Here is a 17,098-nt window from a genome sequence, read left to right as displayed (position 1 = left end):
TAAATGTTGTTACAATGTTGGATACTAATGTTAAACAATGTCAACGCGTCTCTGTTCGCAGTTTTGCAGTCTGGCGACGTTGTGACATCATAGAGAGGTGGACGTACTTATTTGGACATTATGGCAAGTTCCCAGCCGGGCTATAACAAGTATTACTTTTTTGTAATCGTGGCATGCATATAACACAAACATGCAACATGCAGTGACAGAAATGCTGCTAAAAGCAGCGGTTTTTGTATGCATGTCTGAATTGATCGGCGAGTGTGCAGTTGTACCTGATGATGTGACCGGGTGAATCTATATAATGTTTATTAAGTTCATTTTCGACCGCGTCTGCAAAAATTAAAATGGCGGTGATGATTTTAAGATATTGAACTTGGTAAAAAAATCCTTCTGTTATGCTGCTCCCTGGTCACGGAATGACTTTCAGAAAAATCTGAGGCTACCTGAATTGATCCCTTTGGGGGAGTTTAAGTCCATTTTAAAAGATCAAGAAACCAGTTCCCTTGGGCAATGTACTTGCTTCTAAATTGAATTATTACTTAATCATTTAAAAAAAAATTTTACCTGTTGTGGTGTGACTGATGTTGTACTGTTGTATTGTCTTGTTGTAATTATTATTGTAATTTTGTTTGTCCCGCCCTTTTTTGTCAGGTCGCTCTTGAAAAAGAGATTTTAATCTCAATGAGTCTTTACCTGGTTAAATAAAGGAAATTGAATTGGATTGAATTGATAATTATATAAAGTGTCCATTTTCAAAATATAAACTACAATACTTTGGGAGAGGGTGGGAATGTGGTTATACTTGCAATGTGAAAGCGCCTCCAGAAAAACATCTTGCAGACAGGCTCAAAAACAGGTTATTAAAATGACTGTGGAGCATAATTTAGAACAAAGCATATTAAATACACATTATCTAAACCATAAGGAAGTGTTTTAAATGTAGATTAAAAATCATCATAGGTCCCCTTAAAATAGGAAAAATATGTTGAAATTAATGTTTGAATATTAAGACAATGGACGTCGAGTGGGTCTAACATAATATTGTGAAAGTCCAGTCCATAGTGGATCTAACATAATAGTGAGAGTCCAGTCCATAGTGGATCTAACATAATAGTGTGAAAATCCAGTCCATAGTGGATCTAACATAATAGTGAGAGTCCAGTCCATAGTCAGTGGATCTAACATTCTAAAATAATAGTGTGAAAGTCCAGTCAACACCTATTGGACTGAAGAACAGGCCCTGCGATGAGGTGGCGACTTGTCTAGGGTGTATCACGCCTTCCACTCGATTGTAGCTGAGATAGGCACTAAAGGGAATAAGCGGTAGAAAATGGATGGGTGGATGGATTTACTGCATTTACAACATTTACTGCAATGGGGTGCATTTCTACACTATATTTTATCATTGGAATTATTCTCATCCAGCAACCTATTTTGGCTGTTGTCCCATGTAATGTACCACATGGCGAGAGTGGCCGTGCGCAACCCGAGGGTCACTGGTTCAAATCCCACCTAGTACCAACCTCGTCACGTCCGTTGTGTCCTGAGCAAGACACTTCACCCTTGCTCCTGATGGGTGCTGGTTGGCGCCTTGCATGGCAGCTCCCTCCATCAGTGTGTGAATGTGTGTGAATGGGTAAATGTGGAAGTAGTGTCAAAGCGCTTTGAGTACCTTGAAGGTAGAAAAGCGCTATACAAGTACGACCCATTTATAATGTTTAGTTGTTTCAGTAGACAACTTACTAAAATTATTATCATTGAAAATGTAATGTAAAATTACATAACATGCATACAAAGAACTCAAAAATCTTTCCCATCTGGCAACTCTGTCCTGTAACTACAACCCCTCGAATAATATACTTCTGGTGTTGTGACCTCTGTTTATAATAGTCACATCAAAAATATACCTTCTCGCTGGCTACTAATAAATACTCTACAACTGCAACTGGTTCGGAACTAACAATATTTGGATTGTAATCATCTAAATATGGTTAGCAACAAAGTGGATAGCCGTCAACGTTGAGGCTCAGAAAGCAAACGGAGACCACAACACGTAAGCAGTTAGATGGGTTGCTAACTCACGAGCTTGTTTCCGTGCCCCCGATCGTCTCCTTATCCTGTAATTCAGTCCTGCAATTCGATCCATACATTGTTGGTATCCATACCAAGGATAGTATCAGTATATGAGTAATGCTAGATCAATGTTTTTATTTTCTCAAAAAAAAGTTTTATTTTATTTTTTTATCTTTACAACTAGTAGTTTTTGCTTTAGGTTTTATGATTTATGGTTACTATTGACTTTTGATCAAACAATGTAATGTAATACTAGAGAATAAGGAACTCATTCAAATATGTTGATATTGGTAAACCGTCAAAAGCACTCAATACAAATACATTTAAACTTTTACAGTTGATACATGGGTTCGAAAAGGGCCAAAATGACTCATGGATGATCGGTTTTGGAATTAATAAATCAAAGTTTATTTACACAGCCCTTAATCACAAGTGTCTCAAAGGGCTGCACAAGGTACAAAAACATCCTCGGCTCAGATACCACATCAGGGCAAAAAAAAATTCAACCCAATGGGATACAATGAGAAACCTTCGTGGGGACCGCAGATCTAGGACCCCCCACCACCCGCTCGAGTGGATCTAGCTAATAGTGCGAGAGTCCAGTCCATAGTCAGCAGCATAATACCATGATTGAAACATCCTATTAAGCATCTCTAAGATATATTGTGGTAAAGCTAATTTTTAAATAATTTATCGTGTTCTTACTTAATGACATCAGGCAAAAATTGTATTTTAACAGAAGGGTGATTATTTCCTGTAGCTACTGTGCGCCACCTTGAATTAGAGCAGGTGGTCACACTTGATTGCTTTACCTTCCCAGCACCGCTCTCCCCACTGACCACCAAGGACTGGTCCACAGGCGCCAAGTGACCCTTAACATTTCTGTAGGCTTCCTCTGCTACGATAAAGATATGTGGCTTGGACTCCTGCAGAGACACATTACGGCTTACTTACAGGATCATAATTCATATACTCGTGACAATTCATATACTGTATGCATATACTATTCCGGGTCTGTGATGTCTATTAGTTTTAAACTCTTCCACATCCGGCCATATTAGAAATAATTTATTGCGCTGTTGAGAATACCTTCAGCTTGGGAGAACAGTGATAGCCTGTCATCGTATCCAGGGAGTAAAGGTCAGGAACAGACCAGAAGGGGTTAAGAGCCACCAAGGTGCAGCCAGCGTGGGTGTAAAACACCTTCATTCCATATCTGGCCTGCAGGCATTGCAGAACTGCCAAACAGAAACATTATGTCTCATTAAGTATTCAGTCATTGTGTGTATTCAGTCATTGTGTGTATTACAGTCGTGGAGGTCAAATGAAAACACTGAGCATACGTACATTTAAAAAGAGGTAAGTTGACTTTAATATATTTTAAAACTGACAGCACTGGGAATAATAAACAATGTTGGTTATTGGTGGGACACAAATGCACTCTTCATGAAGTCACAAATAATACAATTTATGGATCTGGTGAAATTCAAAACTGCATAAGTAATACAAACCCCGTTTCCATATGAGTTGGGAAATTGTGTTGGATGTAAATATAAACGGAATACAATGATTTGCAAATCATTTTCAACCCATATTCAGTTTTGGTTTTTTTTTTCTTTTTTTGTTGTTGTTCTTTGTTTTATGTGAAGATTGTTTTTTTTATGTGAATATGCTACAAAGACAACATATTTGATGTTCAACCTGATAAACATTTTTTTTGCAAATAATAATTAACTTTAGAATTTGATGCCAGCAACACGTGACAAAGAAGTTGGGAAATGTGGCATAAATACTGATAAAGTTGAGGAATGCTCATCAAACACTTATTTTGAACATCCCACAGGTGTGCAGGCTAATTGGGAACAGGTGGGTGCCATGATTGGGTATAAAAACAGCTTCCCAAAAAATGCTCAGTCTTTCACAAGAAAGTATGGGCTGTGTGAGCAAATAGTCAAACTGTTTAAGAACAACGTTTCTCAAAGTGCAATTGCAAGAAATTTAGGGATTTCAACATCTACAGTCCATAATATCATCAAAAGGTTCAGAGAATCTGGAGAAATCACTCCACGTAAGCGGCATGGCCGGAAACCAACAATGAAAGACCGTGACCTTTGATCCATCAGACGGCGCTGTATCAAAAACCGACATCAATCTCTAAAGTATATCATCACATGGGCTCAGGAACACTTCAGAAAACCACTGTCACTAAATACAGTTCGTCGCTACATCTGTAAATCCAAGTTAAAACTCTACTATACAAAGCGAAAGCCATTTATCAACAACATCCAGAAACGCCGCCAGCTTCTCTGGGCTCGAGATCATCTCAGACGGACTGATGCAAAGTGGAAAAGTGTTCTGTGGTCTGATGAGTCCACATTTCAAATTGTTTTTGGAAATATTTAACACGGTGTAATCCGGAACAAAGGGGAAACGAATCATCCAGACTGTTATCGACGCACAATTCAAAAGCCAGCATCTGTGATGGTATGAGGGTGCATTAGTGCGCAAGGCATGGGTAACTTACACATCTGTGATTGATTAATTGATTGATTGATACTTTTGTTAGTAGATTGCACAGTTCAGTACATATTCCGTACAATTGACCACTAAATGGTAACACCCGAAGAAGTTTTTCAACTTGTTTAAGTCGGGGTCCACATTAATCAATTCATGGTAGGCACCATTAATGCTGAAAGGTACATACAGGTTTTGGAACAAAATATGCTGCCATCTAAGCGCCGTCTTTTTCATGCTTATTTTCATGCGTCTTTCTGCTTATTTCAGTAAGACAACGCTAAACCACATTCAGCACGTGTTACAACAGCGTGGCTTTGTAAAAAAAACAGTGCGGGTACTTTTCTGGCCCGCCTGCAGTCCAGACCTGTCTCCCATCAAAAATGTGTGGCGCATTATGAAGCGTAAAATACGACAGCGAAGACCCCGGACTGTTGAACGACTGAAGCTCTACATAAAACAACAATGGGAAAGAATTCCACTTTCAAAGCTTCAACAATTAGTTTCCTCATTTCCCAAACATTTATTGAGTGTTTTTAAAAGAAAAGATGATGTAGCACAGTGGTGAAAATGCCCTTTCCCAACTACTTTGGCACGTGTTGCAGCCATGAAATTATAAGTTAATTATTATTTGCAAGAAATAAATAAAGTTTATGAGTTTGAACATCAAATATCTTGTCTTTGTAGTGCATTCAATTGAATATGGGTTGAAAAGGATTTGCAAATCATTGTATTCTGTTTATATTTACATCTAACACAATTTCCCAACTCATATAGAAATAGGGTCTGTATTTAAGAAGTAACCTGCTGTAAACAAATATCAAAAAATTACAGAGATAGAGATGGAAAATATAATTTGAGAAGAAAACCGATTTCAAAGTAGCTTTGTTATCACAGTGTGATGTTGTGATTGTTGGTGTGACCCCAGGATAAAGAGACAGCAGAGTGGTCCCTTGATAGCAAAAGAAAGGCAGGTAAAAGCAACATAGGTAACAATGTAGAAAGAGTCTGGCTTACAGAGGGTGAAGCACACAGAACATAGCAGAAACACACAATGAACCAGCAGAGTCTGCCACGTGATCCTGACAAAATTAACCCTTCTTATTAGTAACTAAGGACAAGTGTGAACAATCGGCGCTTCAACAGAAAGTAGAAAACAAGGGAGGAAATCAAACACTGTCATGTAGAATCATGACACCAAACAAAGCAATAACAACACATTCAATTTAAAAATAATTAAAAAATATGTATTTATGATAGGTACAACTAAGCTGAGGAAACATAGAAAAATATCTTAAAGGTCAAATGTATTTATACAAACTATATTTGATGAAAACGGTGGAGTGGGTTTATTTTTGTGACTATATGTGGATGTAATTATATACTGTATGAAATATAATTTATATTAATATTGGGACTATTGTCAAGTATCAGGTGATTAAATATTGAATTGTTGATTACAAATCAGATTATCAGTTTTTGCTTCATTGTGCTCCTTTTTGGACACACATAATGTGTCTTTTTTCTTTGACCTCTATTGGTACTATTTTGTTTTGCAGAATAAGATATTATATTGGCTATGCTATTTTGTTTGACTTTTGTGATGAAGAGTATTTTCTGGTTTATTGTGTTCAAAAAACAGGACATTACAGACATTATTGCAGTACTCTTACTACAGTATAGAAGCTCCAATTGCAGTGCAGCTCTTACCCCTGATTTCCACAGGATGCAGAACAGCAGCGAAAAGTAGCCACTACGGAACAGCACCATCATCTGCCTTCCGGTAATTCCCAATGCCATTAAGTTACGGCTCCACCATGCAGCAAAATAGCGAAGACCTTTACAAGATCTCACAAATCCGCACATGATTATGTGATAAAGTAAACACTGAAGTAAACACTGCGGAACGTCTCCAGCTTTGCCGTTCATTAATACCCACAAACGGGAGCGTCTGTGATGGCACTGACTTAACTCATGGAAAGGACGACAGTTTTTCCTTGCAGAACAACAATGTTTTTGTTTTTTTTGTAGCAAGCATCAACACAACAGTAACATAATCCCTGGCGAGCATTGTAAACACACATACATACATTTCATTCAACTCCTACAAAACCACTACCCTGCTTTGCCCCCGCCGTATGAGCTGGTATTTGACACAGGCCCTGTATAGATTCCCAGGATATGCCTGTATATGCTTCTTAAATTTTGGACCTCCAGAATCAGCATGTCCTCATCAAATTTGTGTCAACGAGTTGAAATTACGTCTGAAAACCTTTTGACAGGTTGACTTCATGTCTGTCCCCACCCATTAGGACGTTTGAAAGTGTAAAATACAATCTGCCTTATTTTCAGATAATTTATTTTGTGTCTGTTCTTGACTTCCTGTCGGTGCTGTTCCGCAGGCTGCGGAAACGGACACATTGACTTGAATAAAAACAGAAAGACGTTTCGCATCCTGTGGAAATCAGAGGTCAGCGTTACCTGTTGTTGGTGTCACTGGGTTGACTTTGGTGAGATCATCATATGTGTGCAGTTGGGCTTCATCGTCAGTGAGGAAGGCAATCATTTCGTCCTCCAGGGAATCATGAAGGCGTCCATCGGAGGAATAAACCTTCTGGACCAATCCTTGCACCTGTAGAGCGCGGTCCAGCAAACAGACAGACAAACCATGACAGTCTACTATAATATATTCATGCCAAAACGTGTCATATATGCTGTTTAAGGAGGTCAAACAATTTCACTTCAACCTGACCACTTCTTTATCACTTCAAGTGGATTGAACATGCAGCTTACTTGGAGATTGTCAACAGTCTCAGCTGTGTGGACAAATGTAATCCAATGAAGCAGGTAAGCTTTGTACATCACCGCTTAAACTTCACCTCTTAATATTATTAATGAAATGGGTCAAGGTACAATTTTCACAGTTAATGCATACACTACATATTAGGCTACATTTGTTCACATGTATTGTACTGTAATAAAGCCGCATCTTTGTGAGTTTTTCATTTGGTAAAGCATGGAAAATTTGATATTTTGAGTGTTAGCTAACAAGTTACACTGATTATGTGGGCAACCCCCCCCCCCCCCCCCCACTCCCCTAGAGGGGCGAGGGGTTGCCCACATATGCGGTCCTCTCCAAGGTTTCTCATAGTCATCGTCACCGACGCCCCACTAGGTGTGAGTTTTCCTTGCCCTTATGTGGGCTCTACCGAGGATGTCGTTTTGGTTTGTGTTGTGGTTTGTACAGCCCTTTGAGATACTAGTGATTTAGGGCTATATAAATAATCATTGATTGATTGATTATCCACGAGCATCTGTATTAAATCTAATATAGGAGCTACAGTATGTAAAAGAAAAATATTTTACAATATTAACCTCACAGTAAATAAAAAAAATAAGTAACAGTAGGCTATGTTTATTCATGTGTAAACCACAACCACATGAAATACAGTAATTTACCTTTACACCCTTTAGGTAGTGTCCAAAAAAAAAGCGCTATATCTGTTAAGGTTTTGTGTGTAACAAGTTTTTGCAGCGTCTTCAAAACAAAAATAAGTAAGAAGTAACGACATTTTGGTTAGTAACTCAATCTAGCAGATGCTTAAGTTTCTATAGAGACATTTTTCCCCCTTTTTCCAAACTTACCGCTTCACTTCCATTGCTATTTTTCGCAGCAGTGTGACGTCGGCCGCTCGCAGAACTCATGGGTTTAGCGTTTGTTCGGCCAGGGAACTGCAACGTATGATTAAGTTGTCAATGTATAACCAAATTTAAGAGTATAATTAATCACAAGTTTTGCCATAACTGTCTAAAACTCCTCAAGGACACCTCGTTTGTCGGCCCCTGAAGTACACACGCTCAGGCCCGCCCTTTTTTTTAGATGAGGCCACAAATACGTCACCCGAATGCCGGAAGTTGCCAACAACTGAAAAAAAAGTAATTTTGCTTTTGTGATAGCTGATAACCCATAGCAGTAATTTAACGCCATACTTAAAACGGCATTCTTGTTTTTGTTAACCTGTATTTTCACGTAAATAAAAAACGATAACATGTGGCTCTTGTGAAATGCCTGTTATAAAAACAGTGTAATCAATCATTATTCAGCAATTATGGCTTGAATAAATTGTGTTTTAGCGTCAACCTTAGTTGTAATCGTGGGGGAAAACACGTAGCAGTTGTAGAATATCTAAAGAACACGAGATTGTATAATATGTCTATGTATGTTTTAGTTATTTATTTTAATAATGTAAAGTAGGCGCGTGTATGGAGAGAGACCCTCGGTACAGTAGCTTGCGACCTGCACCTTTTCTGCAAGTAAAAGGAGATAAAGGACGCCGTTGGGATGTCCGAGAGACCATGAACGCGGCGTGCGTGAACACGGAAATAGGCGTGTCGTAAACATTTCTGCCCGGGTTTTGGGTGCAAGATGATCTGTCCTCTCATACAATTATTTATGTGAGCTTGCATTTGACAACATCACGGTAAGGGTTTTGACTAATACAAGTAATATTTGCTAGCGTCCATTCATTTACCAGGGGGGCATACAAGGCTTTAATGGTCGCAAATTCCAATAAAGAAGCGAAAGTGAAAGTACTGAATGTATAACCCCTGAACAGCATTTTTGGGGACAATTTGCTATTAATAGGAGGGTTTCTATAGTAAATTAAATGTTATTGATTTTCTTTTAATGTAATTCGATATGTTGCTGTTTGCAGGACATGTCTGAGAAGGAGCTGAAGGAAGCATTTGTCAGTAATCTCAATGGGACAACGTTACAAGAAGTAGTAGTGGGTTCATTCCTCACCCCACTGTGCATCCTCAATAGAGCGCTCATTCTGATCCTCCACCATCAAGCCAAAGGGAATCTCCCTCTGCCATGTCCTTGGATTTCTCACCTACTTCTAGATTTTTCAGTGCTGGTCCTCCCCCTCGTCCTGTCATGCACCATCCTGAGTGACGTTCTTCCTCAGGTGGTCCTGAGTTTAACCTTTGTGTTGTTATGTGTGCTCTGCCACATCTACCGTACCCAGCGTCACACTAACCCAGGGGACTTCCTCAGCAGGACTGTTCACTTCAAACAGCTTCCCTTCGTGACAATCTTTAGAGTGATGGTGAACGTGCAAACGGCCATCAGTATTCTCGCCGTCGACTTTAAAGTCTTTCCGAGACGATACGCTAAGTCGGAAACATACGGAACTGGCGTTATGGATTTTGGTGTTGGGGCCTTCGTCATGGCGAATGGTCTGGTTTGCCCGGAAGCACGTGGGAAGAACGTGTCTGGATCCAAGCTGAAGCACATCTCTAAACAGATCCTGTCGGTGTGGCCCCTGGTTGTTCTCGGTGCAGCACGACTTGTCTTTGTCAAAATGAGCAGCTACCAAGAACATGTGACTGAATACGGCGTCCACTGGAATTTTTTTTTCACACTAGCTCTTGTGAAAGTTCTGACTTCATTGCTTTTAGTCGCATTTCCAACAAGAAAGTCGTGGGTTTTATCGCTTCTCATCAGTGGAATGTATCAGCTTGCTTTGGAGACAACAGACCTCAAGGCTTTCATCATGAACAACAATGACAGAGGAAAGGACTTCCTGCATGCTAACAAGGAGGGGATATTCTCTATATTAGGTTATGTTTCCATCTACATGGCAGGAGTTCAGATTGGATGCTATGTGATGCAGCCCAGATCCCATGTTAGAGACTGGATCAAAGCCATTTTTAACCTCCTAATGACGACTATGGCGCTATTTTCCGCTTTGTGCACTTGTCAGACTTTCATAGAACCAGTGTCTCGCCGCTTGGCCAATTTTCCTTTCTGTCTCTGGTGTGTCGCCCAATCTCTGCTTTTTATATCCTGCATTGGCGTTGTTGATTTGATTGTACTTTTTTCCCAGGCATGGTCCGGCTGCCGCTTTGTACCATCGTCATGGAATTCAAATTCAGGCTCGGACAAAAAGAAAGACGACATGGAAAAGTTGTGTCTTTTTCAAGCCATCAGTAGGAACCAGTTGTTATTCTTCTTGCTGTCAAATGTATTGACGGGTTTAACCAATTCGCTAGTCAAAACACTTGAATGCAGCAAATTATTTTCTGTATGTGTCCTGCTGGCTTACATGTTCATGAATTCCGCTGTTATGTATGTTTTACATCTCTGTGGCATTACAATAAAATTTTGGTAAACATCATGTTGTGCAGGCTAATTTTTTTTTTCCCCCCCAAATAAATTGTGTTGATTAAAACATATTTCTGAAAAAGTAAAAGGCTGGAATAAATCAGCAGCAAATAAAGTCAATTAGTATAAATGTGTCATTTAGAAATAGGAACTAACTCTTCTAAAATGTAAATAGCACATTAAATATTTAATATGTGCAGTTGGACATGAACTCCTCTTTAGGGTAAGTGGTAATTTGTGCAACTGTACTTTTTTATCATTGTTTTTGTCATCAAAAAAGCTGACACAGTCAGCCAATTATAATAATGTTACATTTAACGTACAATCATAATTTAGCAGAAGTAATTATTTTTACGATTTGTATTAATGTCTGAGCAGATACTGCCCTCAGAAATTTCAGCCCCCTTAAAGGGGATGTCCTTACTATTTTGCCTGATGACGTCAAGACAGCTTTTATGGTTGCAATGTGAAACTATTCTGGTCTCCTGAGTCGCAGATCAACCTTTGGTAAGTACTGGAAGCAGAATAAATGGCATATGTTTACAAATAGTTATTGTTAAAGTGCACTTTTACATGTATCCTAACTTTGTACAGTAAATTTCAAACAGTAGTTTTGCAGGTGAGTCAAAAATATTTCAAACAATGCTTTAAAAGATAATTTTTTTTTTTTTTTAATTAATCCATTTTAAAAGCATGGTAACTCGAATAGAATTCATCAGGCACAATTAAAAATTCTAACAGATGAATGACTGAATGTTGATAGCCATAACTTTTCTTTTGTTCAAAATCTAATCCAGAAAGTAAAAGGCTGAATGTTACAGATATTTTTACTCAATTGACCAAAAATGCAGTAAACGTTATGTTGCTGTTTGCAGGACATGTCTGAGAAGGAGCTGAAGAAAGCATTTGTCAGTAATCTCAATGGGACAACGTTACAAAAAGTAGTAGTGGGTTCATTCCTCACCCCACTGTGCATCCTCAATAGAGCGCTCATTCTGATGCTCCACCATCAAGCCAAAGGGAATCTCCCTCTGCCATGTCCTTGGATTTCTCACCTACTTCTAGATTTCTCAGTGCTGGTCCTCCCCCTCGTCCTGTCATGCACCATCCTGAGCGACGTTCTCCCTCAGGTGGTCCTGAGTTTAACCTTTGTGTTGTTATGTGTGCTCTGCCACATCTACCGTACCCAGCGTCACACCACCCCAGGGGCCTTCCTCAGCAGGACTGTTCACTTCAAACAGCTTCCCTTCGTGACAATCTTTAGAGTGATGGTGCACGTGCAAACGGCCATCAGTATTCTCGCCGTCGACTTTAAAGTCTTTCCGAGACAATACGCTAAAACGAAAACATACGGAACTGGCGTTATAGATTTTGGTGTTGGGGCCTTCGTCATGGCGAATGGTCTGGTTTGCCCAAAAGCACGTGTGAAGAACGTGTCTGGATCCAAGCTGAAGCACGTATGCAAACACATCCTGTCTGCGTGGCCCCTGGTTGTTCTCGGTGCAGCGCGACTTGTCTTTGTCAAATGGAGGAACTACCAAGAACATGTGACTGAGTACGGCGTACACTGGAATTTTTTCTTCACACTCGCTCTTGTGAAAGTTCTGACTTCATTGCTTTTAGTCGCAGTTCCAACAAGAAAGTCGTGGGTTTTATCGCTTCTCATCAGTGGAATGTATCAGCTTGCTTTGGAGACAACAGACCTCAAGGCTTTCATCATGAACAACAATGACAGAGGAAAGGACTTCCTGCATGCTAACAAGGAGGGGATATTCTCTATATTAGGTTATGTTTCCATCTACATGGCAGGAGTTCAGATTGGATGCTATGTGATGCAGCCCAGATCCCATGTTAGAGACTGGATCAAAGCCATTTTTAACCTCCTAATGACGACTATGGCGCTATTTTCCGCTTTGTTCACATGTCAGACTTTAGTAGAACCAGTGTCTCGCCGCTTGGCCAATTTACCTTTCTGTCTCTGGTGTGTCGCTCAATCTCTGCTTTTTATTTCCTGCATTGGCGTTGTTGATTTGATTGTACTTTTTTCCCAGGCATGGTCCGGCTGCCCTTTGTACCGTCGTCATGGAATTCAAATTCAGGCTCGGACAAAAGGAAAGATGATATGGAAAAGTTGTGTCTTGTTCAAGCCGTCGACAAAAATCAAGTGGTATTTTTCTTGATTGCAAATATCTTGACAATATTCACCAACTGCTTGGTGGACACACTCGGCTATAGCAGTTTATTTTTTGTGTTTTTTTTATTATCATACATGTTCATGAATTGCTTTGGAATATATATTTTTCACCTCTTTGGAATCACAGTAAAATTTTAAAGGTTGTTTTCCAAAGCCTTAAAGGGGAACTGCACTTTTCAAGTTAAAGTTAAAGTTAAAGTACCAATGATTGTCACACACACTAGGTGTGGTGAAATTTGTTCTCTGCATTGACCCATCCTCTTGATCATCCCCTGGGAAGTGAGGGGAGCAGTGGGCAGCAGTGGTGCCGCGCCCGGGAATCATTTATGGTGATTTAACCCCCAATTCCAACCCCTGATGCTGAGTGCCAAGCAGGGAGGCAATGGGTCCCATTTTTTTATAGTCTTTGGTATGACTCGGGCGGGGTTTGAACTCCCCACCTACCGATCTCAGGGCGGACACTCCAACCACTAGGCCACTGAGTAGGTTTGTTCGAAACAAAAACAGTTTTTTTCTAATGCATTCTAACTCAGAAATGAAAGTCTGCTTACATCGTAGCCAATGGGTGCCATGAAATTATTGTGTATATTTGAACCCCAAAACCCAACCATCCAAAAAGCACCAAAAATACTCGGTTTACATTTGGTGACCTGAATATTGACCAAGTATTAGCAATATTGTTATTATAAGCACTAACGTTAAGGACCAACATTTAGCGGCGCATTGATCAGAGAGTGTACTTCCTTATCCTGCTGTATTGACATCATCTGATGGTGAGCTTCTTTCTCGCCTCGGCGCTCGAGAAAGTTTATTCTAGATTATAAATCGCGCCTCTCACCTTGATAGTAAAATGATGCGGACATACTGTAAACTGAGAAGTTGGTACACTTTGACAGCCAATTTGGAATCGGAAATTGCAAAAAAAACGGCCTGAAGACGCTTCGTTCCACCCCCACACAATTTTTTTGCAAGGATTGAGTCATTCATCTAAATGAGAATACCGCATTTCCTTGAATTGCCGCAGGACACATAGTATGGGCCTGCCCTGAATTACTGCCGGGTCAGACTCGCTTCCCAAAATAATTAGCGCATGCTTAGTATTACCGCCTGGTCAAACTCATGACGTCATGAGTGACACTTCCCCTGTAATCATTTTCAAAATGGAGGAGGCTGATTTCAATACCGGTAATTTGAAATCGCATAAAGGGAAGAAAATTAAGAGTTATTCAGTAGGATTTAAGGTCCAAGCTTACATCACACTCCAATTTTTACTGCATACCTTTGGTAAGTGCCGGAGTGAGAAGAGGTTTTAAAATAATTAGCGCATGCTTACTTTTACCGCATGCCTTTGGTAAGCGCAGAAGTGAGAAGAGGTTTTGAATGAATTAGCGCCCCAGTGGCAATTAAAGGAAATACGGTATATCAACATTATAACAGTCGGTATCCAAGTAAGAGCAGACATTGTACAGTAAGTGATTGTTTAATTATGTTTGTTGGCTCTCATGAAGTAATGTTGTTGAAGGAAAAAGCTATGTGTCTATCAAATTAATGCGGTGCCGTATGCATAAAATGTGCAAAATACGTAAATATTACATGTTATAATGAATGTGCCCGTTACTACATTACGCATAAACTTACAGTGTGTGTATATAGAGTGTTGGTGGAAGTGTTTAGATATTTTTTAGGTGCTTTTTAGGCAGAATAGAGCGACTCACATAGGCTCCATTGTAAGCGTACTTTTGATCACATTTATTTATTCGAAGAAAAAAAAAGAAAAACATGTGTTCAACATCTAGTCTTACCCAATGATTGTGAATGACAGGACAAATTTGCCCCCAAATAGTGCAGTTTCCCGGTAAGGGTATGTGTCTGAAAATGTTTTATTTAAACGCTAAAAAGTATTTAAAAATCTAAATTTCTAAAAATATTACAGTTTTTTTATATTCTTGATTTAAAGATAAGCTTATGTCGTGTTTTCGTTGAAAGCACACAGTCAAGAAATTTCACAAAATATAATGCAACATTTCGTTTTACTGCACACTTTCTATTAATTTGTCCCAACATTGTATCCTAAAGAGATCCAATTAAGTGCTTCATTTAAAAAAAGATTTCCACACCTGCCAATTTTTGAATGACAATCAAACAATACACTTATAATTTTGGTTGTAGTTCATGTCAAACATTTAATTCATGTATTCCTCTCCCTAATATAGTGGTAGTGCAACAACAATAATCATATGAAAGTGGCGATATTTCATGTATACAATTTTATTAATGTGCAACTTTAACTAAAATATGTACAATGCACTGGGATTTATCAAAAAACATTTGTTAAATAGTATACAATGAATACAACAAAAAATACCGGGTACCAACAACCACAAATAAAGACCCCGAGGCCAGGAATCGAACCCATTACATTACTACTGAGAGGCACTGTCACGCCGTGCTGCCCTGTTTTTGTGCTGTATAAATAAAGTGGATTGGACTCCGGCTTCCTCCCGCCTCCAAAAACATGCACCTGGGATAGGTTGATAGACAACACTAAATTGGCCCTAGTGTGTGAATGTGAGTGTGAATGTTGTCTGTCTATCTGTGTTGGCCCTGTGATGACGTCGCGACTTTTCCAGCGGTAGAATATGGATGGATGGATTTATGTCCTCAAAACTTTGTATTTAGAAAATATTTTAAATTTAATCTTTGCACTGTCGTGTGTGTTGAATTAACGATTGACCGTAAAGCAAGCAGCTCCGCCTTCCAGGTAACTACCCGCAGTTAAGGTCAAAGAAATTGGCGTTTAATCAGCATTTATGCATGACTAATAAGATAATGTTTTGTGATTAATCACATGACTTAACTTTGACAACACTAATAAATACACTTATACATTAAACATTATAAATATAATATCAACAATGTGACAATTTTAACGACACATCACAAACGCATTTATAGGTAAATTTGTGGGAAAGAAAAAGATGGGTAAGAAATATCAATTTAATCACACTAGTATTGATCCGGTACAGATACTACACATGGTATCAATACTATCAATATTTCTATCGATCCGTCCACAAACCACGTTAAACCCAGGTTCCGATCTAACAAAGGTCTTAACTCATTATCTTTCTATGCCACATCAATGTGGAATGCACTCCCAACAGGTGTAAAAGTAAGTGCATCTCTATCCTCCTTCAAAACCGCACGGAAAGAACACAGGCAACTACAACCCTAGCCTCACCCCTCCACATCCCAACTCCCCGGATTGTAAATAATCAAATGTATACACTCGTTATTATGCTTTCTGATCTCTCTATGTGTACTAAATGTTGTACATAGCCTACCAAGTCAGACCTTCACTGTTTCAATGTTAATTTCTCAGATGATGCAATTGTTGATGACTAGAGTGCTGATATCAACCAAACCTAACCCCAACCCCCGGATTACCCATCCATCCAATTCCTACCGCTTGTCCCTTTTGGGGTTGCGGGGGGTCACTGGAGCTTATCTCAGCTGCATTCGGGCAGTAGGCGGGGAACACCCTAAACAAGTCGCAAAAAATGTAAATAAATCAATATATATACACTGATGGTTAACTGTGACGACTGTATTATGCTGATAGTCTATATTCCATCCATCCATTTTGTACCGCTTATTCCCTCCGGGGTTTCGGGGGATGCTGGTGCCTATTTCAGCTACAATCGAACGGAAGGCTATATTTGTACCATGAATTGATTTACGTGGACCCCGACTTAAACAAGTTGACATTTTTTTTCGGGTGTTACCATTTACTGGTCAATTGTACGGAATATGTACTGAACTGTGCAATCTACTAATAAAAGTTTCAATCAATCAATTAAACCATCCCAACTCAACACGATCTCTCCTCCATATACACCCATCCATCCATTTTTTACCGCTTATTCCCTTTGGGATCGCGGGGGGCGCTGGTGCCTATCTCAGCTACAATAGGGCGGAAGGCGGGATACACCCTGGACAAATTGCCACCTCATCGCAGGGCCAACACAGATAGACCGAAAACATTCACACTCACATTCACACACTAGGGCTAAATTTAGTGCTGCCAATCAACCTATCCCCAGTGAAATGATAATGTTATATATATTTACGTGGAGTTAACGCCA

At 39.4% G+C, this 17,098-nt stretch overlaps 2 protein-coding genes and 1 pseudogene across 6 annotated transcripts in view; 2 read left to right on the top strand and 1 right to left on the bottom strand.

The window, feature by feature from the left end:
• Positions 1–8,483, bottom strand: part of LOC133551360 (unconventional myosin-XIX) — a 37,909-nt gene extending 29,426 nt beyond the window's left edge. For 2 of the 4 annotated variants that reach the window (XM_061897998.1, XM_061897997.1), the window contains exons 1-4: positions 8,236–8,482; positions 7,072–7,222; positions 3,166–3,314; positions 2,889–3,002 (exon numbers count right to left, since the gene is read on the bottom strand). In XM_061897998.1, coding sequence (XP_061753982.1) covers positions 2,889–3,002; positions 3,166–3,314; positions 7,072–7,222; positions 8,236–8,295 — 474 coding nt within the window. In that variant the 5' untranslated portion in view covers positions 8,296–8,482. Of the gene's footprint in view, positions 1–2,888; positions 3,003–3,165; positions 3,315–7,071; positions 7,223–8,235 lie in introns of all 4 variants that reach the window. The other 2 variants (XM_061897999.1, XM_061897996.1) reach the window with 2 other exon arrangements.
• Positions 62–10,772, top strand: LOC133551361 (phosphatidylinositol-glycan biosynthesis class W protein-like). Of its 2 annotated transcripts, none has more exons than XM_061898000.1 (2): positions 62–123; positions 9,306–10,772. In XM_061898000.1, the coding sequence occupies exons 1-2, from the start codon at positions 121–123 to the stop codon at positions 10,764–10,766; spliced, it is 1,464 nt and encodes a 487-aa protein (XP_061753984.1). In that variant the 5' UTR covers positions 62–120; the 3' UTR covers positions 10,767–10,772. The 2 variants fall into 2 exon arrangements, with proteins under 2 accessions (XP_061753984.1, XP_061753985.1); XM_061898001.1 differs by lacking the exon at positions 62–123 and adding an exon at positions 8,943–9,071.
• On the top strand, positions 8,968–16,992 carry LOC133551362 (phosphatidylinositol-glycan biosynthesis class W protein-like; annotated as a pseudogene).
• The last annotated feature ends 106 nt before the right edge of the window (positions 16,993–17,098 follow it).

The sequence above is a fragment of the Nerophis ophidion genome, linkage group LG04 (assembly GCF_033978795.1).
Source record: "Nerophis ophidion isolate RoL-2023_Sa linkage group LG04, RoL_Noph_v1.0, whole genome shotgun sequence".
NCBI classification, from domain to species: domain Eukaryota; kingdom Metazoa; phylum Chordata; class Actinopteri; order Syngnathiformes; family Syngnathidae; genus Nerophis; species Nerophis ophidion.
This window is presented reverse-complemented; position numbering and strand designations above follow the sequence as displayed.